The sequence below is a fragment of the Carlito syrichta genome, unplaced genomic scaffold, assembly GCF_000164805.1.
Source record: "Carlito syrichta isolate Samal-C Ts95f unplaced genomic scaffold, Tarsius_syrichta-2.0.1 Scaffold314302, whole genome shotgun sequence".
NCBI lineage: Eukaryota > Metazoa > Chordata > Mammalia > Primates > Tarsiidae > Carlito > Carlito syrichta.
The window spans coordinates 111,339-124,135 of NW_007258398.1; the positions used below are offsets into that span (position 1 = coordinate 111,339).

The following is a 12,797-nucleotide window of genomic DNA, read 5'->3' on the forward strand; positions in this document are numbered from 1 at the left end:
TATTATATTCTATGTATATACCACATTTTGTTTCTTCATTCAGCCGCTGATAGACATTTGGGTTGCTTCCACATTTTGTCTATTGTGAACAATGCTTCTATGAACATAGCTGTACAAATAATTGAGCCCCTGCTTTCAATTCTTTTAGGTTTATCCCCAGAAGTGGAATTGTTGGATCATGTGGTAATTTTATTTCTAATTTTCTGAGGAACCACCATACTGTTTTCCATAGCTGAGACACCATCTTACCTACCGAGGTGGCTGCCATCTCCTCCCTGGCATCATGGCTGCCCTCAGACCCCTGGTGAAACCCAAGATCGTCAAAAAGAGGACCAAGAAGTTCACCCGGCACCAGTCAGACCAATATGTCAAGATTAAACGTAACTGGCAGAAGCCCAGAGATATTGACAACAGGGTGCACAGAAGATTCAACGGCTGGATCTTGATGCCCAACACTGGTTGCGGGAGCAAGAAGAAAACAAAGCACATGCCACCTAGTGGCTTCCGGAAGTTCCTGGTCCAAAATGTCAAGGAGCTGGAAGTGCTGCTGAAGTGCAACAAACTTATTGTGCTGAGACTGCTCATACGTTTCCTCCAAGAACCGCAAAGCCATTGTAGAAAGAGCAGCCCAGCTGGCCATCAGAGTCACCAATCCTAATGCCAGGCTGCGCAGTGAAGAAAATGAACAGACAGCTCATGTACATGTTTTGTTTAAATAAAACCATAAAAACTGCAACCAAAAAAAAGTGTACAAGAATTTCAGTTTTTCTACATCCTTACCAACACTCTTTGTTGGGAGCCAACATCTATAGCTACATGGCTGAGGCCTGTAAAGGCCCATCTGGAAGATCGCCTCTGACATAGGATATCAGTTATACCTATAATATTGGCGTGTGATTAGTGACCAGTGTGCATACATGGCAGTAAAACTTATAAGTAAATCTCAATACACCTGATGGAAAGTTTTACTTTCTAAGTTTTACTTCTTTCTAAGTTTTACTTCTTTCTAGATATTTTTAAACTTCTATTTCCTGGTAGACTGGGTAGTCAGCTCTTGTTCCCGAAAGCTGTTTCCCCTAGGGCTAAGATTAGAAACTAAATTACCATGATAGTTTTGTCACCCTGCTCCTAGCCAGGCAGAACGTTTTCTTTTGTTTCGTTAATTACCGAAACTCTGTCTGCTTCAGCCCATGGCCGCCATCTTGGCAGCCCTGCATTTCCTTGTTCAAGAGTGTAACAGCTACTATTTGATTTTTAGAGTAGACTTGTTAGGATAAAATATATACATATACACTCATAGCTGCGTAAATCTATGCTTGCTGTTTTGTTTCCTTTTGCTACATTATTCAAGTGTAATAGTTACTATACGATTTATAAAAGAATTAACGATAAGGTATTAGCTTAATAGGATATAGCATAGTATTAAAGTCCAATAACTAGATCATATAAAAATTAAAGTTTAGATATATGAAACATATGAATTATAGTAAAGTTTTGTAGTTTAAGAATAAGTTTTAACTGAGTTATAAGGCATTACGTTAAATCGTAATAGGATAATAGTATAACTGACAGTTAAGTCATTTAACTAAACTTATAGATTATAGTATAGTGTTAAGTTGATAATATTAATCGCTAAAAATATTTGGAGTCAGTGAACATGGATTGAACCTAGAGTTAACTCAGAAAAGTTTTTTTGTATTAATCAGGGTTTAGAACAAAGAGTATAATATGACTGATTCATTGAACATTATGGAAAACACTTTGAACGATTTGTATTGAAATTGTGCACCTGTGACCTTAATGTAAGCACGACAGACATCATGGAGTTCGAATTGTTTGCTTGGAAATTGCAGATCTCATGGTGGTCTTGTGATGCAGTTTGTAAAGAACGGAACTTGTACGCCCCCAGTAAGTGATTATCACACTGCTGGAGGGTATAGAAAATGGTATATAAGTTGGAAGGAGTCTGAATAAAATTTGGCTCCAGTCCTGATCAGACTGTTCCCAGAAGAACTGCCTCCAAGTGGTCTTCTCGCCGTCTCCTGATTCTCCGGTGCGGGTCCTAACCCGCCCTTGGTCAGTGCTGGTCACCGACAACTCTTCTTCCTCTTTTTTTTTGATAGTAGTCATCTTAAGGGTGGGAGGTGACCCTCGATACTTTTAAGATTTTGTTTATGTCTTCTAGCTGCATAGCTTTAAAAAAAATTCTGCAATTGTTATCTTTGTTTCATGGATGTAAAGTGTCTTTTACCTCTGATGGTTTTAAAATTTCTCTTTATCACTATTTTTCAACAATTAGGTTAGGATGTACTGTGGTTATTCTGCTTAGAGTTAAAATTTGGCCATTGTTTCCTCATTTTTTTCTGTACCCACTACAAATAGATAGCATACATGGCCACTTGATATGATTCTACATGTCTCTGAAGCTCTGTTCTTTATTTTCTCCAGTCACATTCTTTCTGTGCTATATCTTGGATAAAGTTCATTGCTGTATCTTCAATTTCACTGATCTTTTCTACTGTAGAGTCTAATCTGTCATTTATCTGGTAAAATTTTCTTATCATACATTGCATTTTTCATCCTAGAAGTTTTGCTTGACTACTTGAAACACATTTTTATTCTTCTCATTGTTTTAAGTCCTTGTAAAAAATAGCTGTTTTGCCATCCTTGTCTGCCCGTGCTATTAGCCCTGTCATTTCTGTGTCTGTTCTCATGGACTTAGTCACTCACATTTTTCTGCTTCTTAGCACGTCCAGTCATTTTTTATTAGATGTAGGATATCATGACTGTTAAGTTATTGGGGATCTGGATTTACTTGTGTTGGACTTGTGTTGGACTTCATTTTGACAGCTATTTGTAGAAAAGTTTTCTCTCCCCTGAATCCTATTTTCAACATTGCTAGGGTGAGTTTTGATTAAAGTCGCCTTCACTCTGGGAATATTTTATGCCTACAACTAAGGTATCATCCCTCAGGGTCTCTATTTAATGTCTTGGGTAATTACTGAGAACTCTTCACTCTGGCTCCCCACCCTACATGAGCTTTGGGAATTGCTTTAACTCCCCATTTTGCCTGGTCTTGTAGAGATCATTCTGCTTATGTGTAGCCAAGTACTCAGTAAAGACACTAGAGGAACACTGTAGATTCTGGAAGATTTTTTTTCTTTCTCCACAGCACTCTTCTTTCTGGAAATCTGCTCTGGAATTTCCAACTGCCTCAGCTTCCCTAAACTCAGTGAGGCTGCTAGGCTCTGTTAGGGGTTCCTTTCCCTGCAGTTTGGATATTGCCTCCATGTTGAGCTAGGGTGATGATAGGGCTCTCCTGGCCTTCTCCTTTCCCAGGGATTACAGTCCTATGCTGGCTGTGGTCCCCAAACATTTGTTTCATATATTTAATTTATTTCCCAGTTGTTATTGGAAGGAAATTAAATCCCATCTTTCTTCCCTGGCATGACTAGATGTGGAAATCTGCAGAGTGTCTTCATACTGGGGTCGAGGCAAGGAGGAGAAACGTTTAGAGCACCTGTGTTCATCCTTTGACATGACCAAAGGATCAGTGCTGCCTGTGTCCCCAGAAGTAGAAAGGACACTTTCACATTTCTGTTCACTGGCAAAAGAACCAGTTTTTAAAGGCTTTTTTCCCTTGGAACAGAATTTTAGGAAGTTCACAGAATCAGAGAAGTGTTGGGACATTCAAGCGATACTATTGATCATTTTTCTACACAATGCTCTTTTGAGCTAATCCCATTAAATTAGTTGGCTGCATGTTCCCAAGTTCCTATACCCCTCTTGTAAGGTAAAATGCCTTGCCCTGAACTCCATGCAGAGTCTACCTATCTATATACTAGGAAAATGAGACTCTATTACTATGGGTGCATTTAAAAAAAAAAAAGGATGCGTTTTCACCAAATTAGAGGGCATTTTAGAACGGACTGACTAAACACAAGCTATAAATTCATTCTGGAGGCTCCTGGAAGACATCACAGAGGTGGCAAGTCATTGTTCAGAGCAGCTGAAACAGTTATGAGACTGCTATATAGGACTTACACGCCTTGGTATTAAGATAACATGGACAGAGAAAGCAAGCCCCAGATATAATATTTTAGGCTGAATGCTGCGCATTGCAGGCATTGACTTAAAAAAAAAATCTTTTAAGAAAAATATAAACATGTATTCAAATGATGAGATAGGAATACAATGAATCCCAGTTACCTATTACTGAACTTTAACAGCTATCAATGCATGGTCAGTTTTATTGATATCCACCTCCCTACCCCTAATTATTTTTGAAGTGCTAGACATTATGTCATTTCCTTTAAAAATGTTCATAATAATGGGAGGCTGAGGTGAGAGGACCGCTTGAGGCAAGGAGTTTGCAACCAGCCTGGGCAACATAGTGAGACCTCACCTCTACAAAAAATAAAATTAGGCAGGTGTGGCTGCATGAGGTATGGTCTCAGGTACTCAAGAGACTGAGGCAGATGGATTGTTTGAGCCCAGGAATTCAAGGTTTCAGTGGGCTATGATCATGCCACTGCACTCCAGCCCGGATGACAGAGTGAGACCCTGTCTCTTAAAAAGTTTTCTCTTTTGTAGTAAGCATTGATTTTGATACACTTGGTTCTCTTAGCTGCATATAGTGTGCTCCTGAGTGAGTAGTTGCAGGGAGATATTTAAAGATGCTTAAATAATTAACAACGCTTAAAGGACAGCTTATATTTCCATGTATTTTAGTTTTATAGCTTTTGAGGTTTTATACTCAGTTTTCTTCCTGATTGGATTTGTGGTCTTGGAAAGGTGAACTTCTGAGTCTTAATTTTCTTATGCTCTGAATGAGAAGGTTGAATTCATTGGATTATCTTTGAAGTTCCATTCAACTGAAAGTTTCTGACCTGTGAACCTCATGTGATGATGAGATAGCATTCTAGCCAGTAGGTCCTGACAAATGTTCATATGTATGTTAATCTGAACCGCAGGCACTAATGATTTTTCAGTGAAATTTCTCTCATCTGGGGACCTTCTCATTCTACAATTACTTCCCTAAGTCAGACTAATTTTGACTCCTGCCTGGATACTCTTTATCTTTCCTGCATATTTCAGCTTTGTTTCATGTGTCTCCCATCCTCAAAGACCATTAAAGTCCCCATGAAAATTTCCCTGCCCAGCTTTCAAGGCCTCCTATAATCTGCTCTCACTGTACAAAATCAACTATTTTCCATTTCAATCCAAATTTTATAACTATGCACAAATAACTGCCTCTCCAGTTGATTCATATATATATGAAACCACACTACATATATGTATATACAATTTCAAATATATGTACATATTTTAAAATTTCATAATTTTACCATTAGTAGCAACTTGTGATGGACAAAACCGAAGGCAACACAGCAACATGTTATAACACTGATTATCTGACAAGAAATAAAATATTTACTTTTTCCTCAATTGGCCAAAGGTAGGTAGATCACAATAAACAAGTCAACCACCAGACTGGCCTTAAACCCAAGGACTCTTTTTCTGCTGAGTATCAAAACAGGTGGCTGTATATCTAGAGGGGACTGACTCTATCCGCTTTTTCACTGAGTCCTGATAGTAGATGCATTAATGGATTTTTTCTTCAACAGCAACAGGTAACTCACTAGGATCACTGAGCCTGTGGCCAGCTGGGAGGGAAGTGATGGAAGTTCTTGCTGCGACCTGTTCCAGTAGCCTGAGTAACATCATGGTGAGATTAGAAGACACGCTGTGGTTCCTGTGTCGGTCATGTGACACTAACGCAAAGAATTAGGACAGGAGAAAGTGACACTTTGACTTCTGCAGCTCACCCCGTCCCCAGGCAGCGGCAGAAGTGTGTATGTATGGTGGCTAACACAAATGTAAAAACTGGTTTCCACGGATGAAATGTAGTAAAAGTCCTAGGTTTTCCACGCTAATTACCAGTATGGGACCCAGGATGCAGCTGTCAGGAAGCCTTTTTTTTTTTTAAGTTGGAGTCTGTCACCCAGACTGGAATGCAGCAGCACATGCAAGGCCACCCAGGGTCAACCTGCTGGGCTCTGGCGATCCTTCCACTTCAGTCTTCCAAGTAGCCAGAACTAAAGGCATGCGCTACCACACCCAGCTAATTTTTCTGGTTTATTGGAGAGCCGAGGTCTCACCAAGTTGCCTGGGCTGGTCTTGAACCCACCGGCTCAGGCAATCAATTCACCTCGGCTTCCCAACGTGCTGGGATACACAGGCTGAGTCACCGAGCCTGGCCAGGAAGCCTACTCTTACAAAATGATGTGGGCCATGTCTTTATTCAAAATAGTTGGTCTTGATTAATCTCTAGTCAGCTGCTAAATCCGTCATTCAGCTGCTTGGTGTCTGACATTCTGACAGCCTAGAAACACCATTCTTTTTTTTTTTTGTCAGTCTCACTTTGTCACCCAGGCTGGAGTGCACTGCCATGCTCACGGCCACTGCAACCTCGACCTTCTGGTCTCAGGCAATCCTGCCTCAGCCTTCCAAGTAGCTGGAACTACAGGTATGCGCCACCATGCCCAGCTGATTTATTATTTTATTTTACTGTAGAGATGAGGTCTCACCAAGTTACCCAGGCTGGTCTCAAACCCATGAGCTCAGGCAATCTTCTCACCTCGGCCTCCCAAACTGCTGGGATTATAGGCATAAGCCACCACACCCAGCCTAAACACCACATTCTTAATGATATAGTCCTGGATTGACAAACAAGGGGAACTTTTTTTTCCTTTAAGGACCCAACGATATGAATCAAATGTCAGATAGGATTTTTTATTGAAAGCCTAAGTAAACTAGTAAGATGTGGAAAACTGAAAAATGTATGAAACTTGGATCAGTATGGCTAACTCAAGACATAATTTATCTGTCATGCAGGAACAATTTTACGTTTAGATTTTTTAGTTTTGTTTTTGCTGATTGTATAACTTGTCCTAATCAAATTGCACTTGTGTTTTGCACACCAATGATTACCCTTGGTTTTGTACTTAAGTCATTTTCTTAGTAAAGTTCCACCCAGAATGTGCTTTTGCTCCTGTGGGTGTTTTCATTAGGTGAAGTTACAACTGACAAACTAACAGGACTTTAGGCTGTGATCCCAGCACTTTGGGAGGCTAAAGTGGGGGGAATGCTTGAGGACAGGAGTTTGAGACCAGCCTGGGCAACATAGTGAAACCCTGTCTCTAAAAAACTTTAGCATGATTTTATTGAAATTTTGAAAGAGCACCATGTTCCTTGCAAAGGCAATTAGAAAATGCATGTACTTAACCTCTTCATACTGCTGGCTTAATAGCTTCACCAGTCACTACTCACACCGAGTTTTAAAATGAGTTTATTAAAGAATGTTCTCAGGAAGGCAACAACTTTTGATCTGTCATTAAAAAAAGTTATGTTTTTTCATGCTGTATAATAAAGGTAATGCAAGAGGCTACAGAGTTATCAGCTTCTTTCTATGGGAACTGTCTGGTATAGCAGTATAGTCATTTCTGCAATGCTAGAATAAATTCAAAAAAGTCTCTTCTATGCTTCTCTTCAAAAAGTGATGAATAATAACAGAAGATGGCATACAAAAGCCACCATTTTCTATTCATTCTGTAGTATTGGAGCCAGTATCTAGGAAACAGAGGAGAGAAAGGGTAAATTCAAGGAGCAATTTAATTTTAAATTTAAGTATTTTAAGAATATGTTGAAAAAAATAAAACAGGGCTAATGGTAATGGTGAATTGAGGAGTGGGAAAGAACAGAAGGCAAAATTGAAGAGGGAAGCTGACTATGAAAATAAATTGAGGGCTTCAATAATTGTCCTTTTAAGGTAGATAAAAAGATGATGCTTAGTTCTCTGTATTTATGCTAGATTAAAGACCAATTTGAGCTATGTTTGGTTCACATGTTATATAACCACATTTTAACATTTTATTTTATTATAGAGATGTGGGTACAAGTAAGGGTTAACTACACAAGTAGGCTGCATGCAGGTCAAGTCTGGAGTCTTCACCTGCCCTTGCCCTCCCTGGTTTAGGGCTGTAACCATGTTTCTTTTCAAGTCTTCCACTGTCCCCATTTTAAATCACAAAGGGCCATAACATATAATCAGAGGGTAATTTGTCAAAATAGTTCCTGGTGAGAAACAGATCAGTTAAGCAGACACTTCTTTCACCATCACAGGTAGATCCTAGCTGTTACCACTTTTTCTATGTGCCTGTATTAGGAACTCAACTTTATTTCAGAATGCTTTTAGAATAAAATGGACTCCCGCATCTTTGAGAGGCTGAGGTGAGTGGATTGCCTGAGCCCGCGGGTTTGAGACCCGCCTGGGCAGGCGAGACCTCATCTCTACAATAAATCAAAAAATTAGCTGGGCGTGGTAGCGCACGCCTGTAATTCCGGCTACTCGGAAGGCTGAGGCAGAAGGATTGCCGGAGTCCAGCAGGTCGAGGCTGCGGTGGCAGGGAGCGGCCACTGCACTCCAGTCTGGGCGAAAGAGTGAGACTCCCACTCAAAAAAATAAAATAAAATAAAATAAAATGGACTTTACAGTGCACCTCACTTATCTGGCATCATCCAGGAGTTTAATTACTTAAACATACCTCTATCTGTAAGTGTCAAACCATTTATATTTTAATTTTGTAAAGAAAATGTTCTAAGATTGCATTCTTTTCAGCAGATATAGAGTCAGTGGAACACAATCTAAGTTTTTCTTAAGGCCTCAACAATATTTTTGTTGAAGATTAGTTATTACATTGTACTATTCAGTGGGGAAAGCTCCTCAGAAACTACTGCAATCAAGTTTGATTTGCTACTTCTTACCTGCTGAAGTTTGGAAAACAAATCATCTTGTTTCTTTAAGTATTAATAAAAGTAGCATCTCTATGGACTGCCAGACAGGAGCGTCTATAGGTAAAATGCATACCTTTACATGGACTTTCTGATGATAAGAAGTTTTTTCAGATGCTCTCTTTTCTTTTTTTTGTTCTTAGTTAAGGTTCAAATGAATGATTGGCAATTTACTAATCTACATCTCTGTTATCCAACATGGTAACCACTGGTTAGCCATATATAGCTGCCTAAATTTAAATTCATTCAAATTAACTAATAAAATGAAAATATTAAATCCTCAGCTGCCCCACCTCCATTTCAGGTACTCAATAGCCATGGATGGCTAATGGAAAATGCAAACATAGAACATTCTTCATTATAGAAAGCTCCATTAAACAGTACCGATGTATATCATTTACTCACTTAATTATAAATTAAGGCCCAAATTCTACAGTCTAATAAAAACCTAAGGGTTATGAAGACACTATTAACTTAAGTGACAAGAAAAAATATGAAAAAAATTATAAATGATCTCAAATACAGAAATTTTATTATCTTGTGTTCCAATAAATAGCATCACCTTCACAGGAATTAAAAGAATAAAAAATAAAACAGCATTGTTCCTTGCTGTAATGACAAAAAAGACGTATCAGTTGACTGTAAGTCAACTATGCCTCAGGTTCTTAGACTGGTTAGTGAACCCTCTAAATGGTACAAGTCATTATAACATTGCTAGGTTCAGAGTCTTTCTGACATCTGGAAGAAACTATTTCTTTTCTTTCTTTTTTTTTTTCCCTTGAGTTAGAGTCTCACTCTGTCACCCAGGCTTGAGTGCAGTGACATGTTCATGGCAACTGTAGCCTCACCCTCCTGGGCTCAGGTGATCCTTCTCCCTCAGCCTTCCAAGTAGCTGGAACTACAGGTGCGCGCTACCACACCCAGCTTATTTTTTGATTTATTGTAGAAATGAAGTCTCATCAAGTTGCCCAGGCTGGTCTCGAACCCCTAAGCTTAGGCAATCCTCTTGCCTCAGCCTCCCAAAGTGCTGGGATTACAGGTTTGTGCCACTGTGCCCGGCCCGAGCAAGACTACTTCTTAAAAAAAGGCTAAAGGTATAATTTTATGCAGCCATTAAAAATCAGACTTAAGAAAACAGTTAACACGTGAAAAATAACATATTTACAAATGTCTACATGCATACATACATTACTGTAAAAATATATACATAAGTAAAGACTAGGTTACATATAATAAAATATTAAGAGTGAAAAGTGATGATAATACCATCACCAGGTAGTGTTACAAATAATGTTTTTCTTCCATGTGCTTTTTTGCATTCTTGATATTTTTTCAGTGATTATATTATTTCTTTGGAAATCCAAAATATATAAAACAAAGAGACCCAACCTATAACCAGAGAAATGGAGGGTATTATTTTCTACATTTCTCTTTCTCTTGCTTTTCACAACTCCCATTCTTGGAGATGGCAGTGGTTATCTTTTCTATTTAATTTCAGGAACAGCTGCTCTAAACACAGTTCAGATTGTAAAGTAAAGGTGAGAATACACTTAAAATACAATTAGTAATGAGGAAATACCAATCATGAAACAGGACAGAGATGCAGAGGCAGAGATGTTGAAATATTTAAGGGCCTGAATGAATTCCTAGGTTTGGTGTGGAAAACTCACCTACACAGAAGTAACAGATTAGAGAAATGGATACTTACCATTATGACTGCAAGGGGGCTTACAGGGAATAAGAATCTTTTTAAAAGTAACTTTTAAAACAGAAAAGGTATAGGTATCCAGCAATATAGAACTCAAAGGATAAATTGTCAAAATCAAATAATACTTCTTTAAAGAAAAAGGTGTCTGAGAAAAGCCTGATAAACACTTAAAATTTGCAACTGAAACAGGGAAGAAAAGCTCATTAACTTCCATATTTTCTTCCTCACACAAATTCACTCTGAGTAGTCTATGTGTTAACAGAAATATATATACCTAAAGTCAGTAAGAGGACTGCTTGAGATCTATAATTCAGATCTAGCTAAGACAGGTGCCAGGTCTCTATCTGGGAGTATATCATTTGGCCATGTTCCCCTTAGGCTTTCCATACAGATGAAGATTTTCTAAAGGCTCATAAAAACAAGATTTCAAGTAGCTTTGCTTTCACAGTAATTAGGCAAACACTTACTTTTACCATCACAGGCTACAATTTTCACTTTATCCACTTTAATAAGTTCTGTCACCTCTCTGAATTCAACATCATTCAATACAAAAGTCCACACATTATCGCAGAATCTGTACGTATTTAGAGAGCCCTTTAAAACAAAACATTTAGACATACCATGAAAAGTCATTTTTCCCCCTCACATCTTTTTTCAAAGCAATTTAAGAGAAATTAGCTACCAAGTACATAATTGTTAAAATAGTACGTTTAATGCATAGCTTGCTTAAGATTTTCCTTAATTTTAATCCTATTTCCTTAAAAACAAAACTAGATAAAATTGCTACGGGAAGAGTTCAAAACTATTTTAGTGAGCAGACAATTTTCAGCCCTGTAAGTGTCTACAAATTACTTACCTGATACATGAAGAAACTCTGAATGAAAACCTGAACTTGCATTTCTACTGCCCTCCTGTGGCCACATTGTGAAAGTTCACTCAAATTTTTATGTAAATACCCTTCAATAGCTACATATTTTGTGTTCTCCAAACGTATCAAAGCAGAGATATTATAGAAACACTAAATTAATTTTAATACTGTGACTTAGTAATACTGTGATGTATTACTGTATTAACTACTAAGACTACACATTTACTGTCCTATGCAACTTATATTCTTCTAATTAATAATTTTTTTGGTTTGTTTGTTTTTAGAAGCAGGAATATACACTTGAGCATCAAAAGGAAATGTTTTAAAGGAGTGTGTTAAAAGTCAAGGATAGGCACCAAGAGGATACAATCAAAATCTGAGATATATACACAAGCACACATACAATCACATATGAAATTTACTATGCAACAGAACATCTGAATGACTAAATCCTCAATTCAGAAAAACAAAGCATCAAGCACAAAAATGCTCCCTGCAATATTTACTATAATAGCAAACACTGGATTCAGACTCAATGTTTTTATCTAATGAGAATGATTGAGGCTATGATGATGGCTACAAATAAATTAATGAATTTAATAAACACAAGTAATTACTGTGTTCTGGACTATGCTGGGCCCTGAGGATAAAACGATATGGGCTAGTCTTTGCCATCAAGGAACTGAGTGTAGCAGGGAGATCATCAGAGAAGTCAATACATACTATAACAGTGCTCTGAAAGGGTAAGAGTGGCTACTGGGTTCGATCGGAGTACAACAGGGGCACCCAGTGGTATGAAGGGCACAAGGCAGAGGAAGCTTCTCTTACAAAGGAAGAGTCAGTCAAGGGAGAGCTGGGACAACGGAAAGGAAGACAAACATTTTGAAGGGATAGCAGATTCCAGAAAACAGAAAGTGTCAGGAAGTCCCAAGGGGAAGGAGAGCATGGAGACCTTGGAAAACCTGTGCCACATCCTAGCATACTGGGCGGCCATGGAAGGACCATAGGCAGAGGGGCTGTGTAGCCAGATGTGCAGTTTTGGTGATGACACGAAGAGTGCCTTAAAGAGGAGTAAGACTGAAGGAAAGGAGATCGGCTAAGAAGCTGATGAAGCTATGGTGAACCAGAGAGGTGAAAGTGGCTTCACTACAGCAGTAGCAAGGAGATCAAGAGAAATGAAGAGACTTAGCTGGGCTGGGTGGCTTAGCCTGTAATCCCACGCCTTTGGGAGGCTGAGGTGAGTGGATTACCTGAGCCCGCGGGTTCGAGACCCGCCTGGGCAGCAAGACCTCATCTCTACAATAAATCAAAAAATTAGCCGGGTGTGGTAGTGCACGCCTGTAATTCCGGCTACCTGGAAGGCTGAGG

General features: G+C 38.8%; 1 protein-coding gene and 1 pseudogene across 2 annotated transcripts in view; one reads left to right on the forward strand and one right to left on the reverse strand.

Moving 5' to 3' along the window:
• The first annotated feature begins 201 nt into the window (after positions 1–201).
• Positions 202–719, forward strand: LOC103273917 (annotated as a pseudogene).
• A 6,614-nt stretch (positions 720–7,333) lies between these two features.
• Positions 7,334–12,797, reverse strand: part of GTF2A2 (general transcription factor IIA subunit 2) — a 16,887-nt gene continuing 11,423 nt past the window's right edge. For both annotated transcript variants that reach the window (XM_021719204.1, XM_008071384.2), the window contains exons 4-5: positions 11,029–11,155; positions 7,334–7,632 (exon numbers count right to left, since the gene is read on the reverse strand). In XM_021719204.1, coding sequence (XP_021574879.1) covers positions 7,607–7,632; positions 11,029–11,155 — 153 coding nt within the window. In that variant the 3' untranslated portion in view covers positions 7,334–7,606. The remainder of the gene's footprint in view (positions 7,633–11,028; positions 11,156–12,797) is intronic.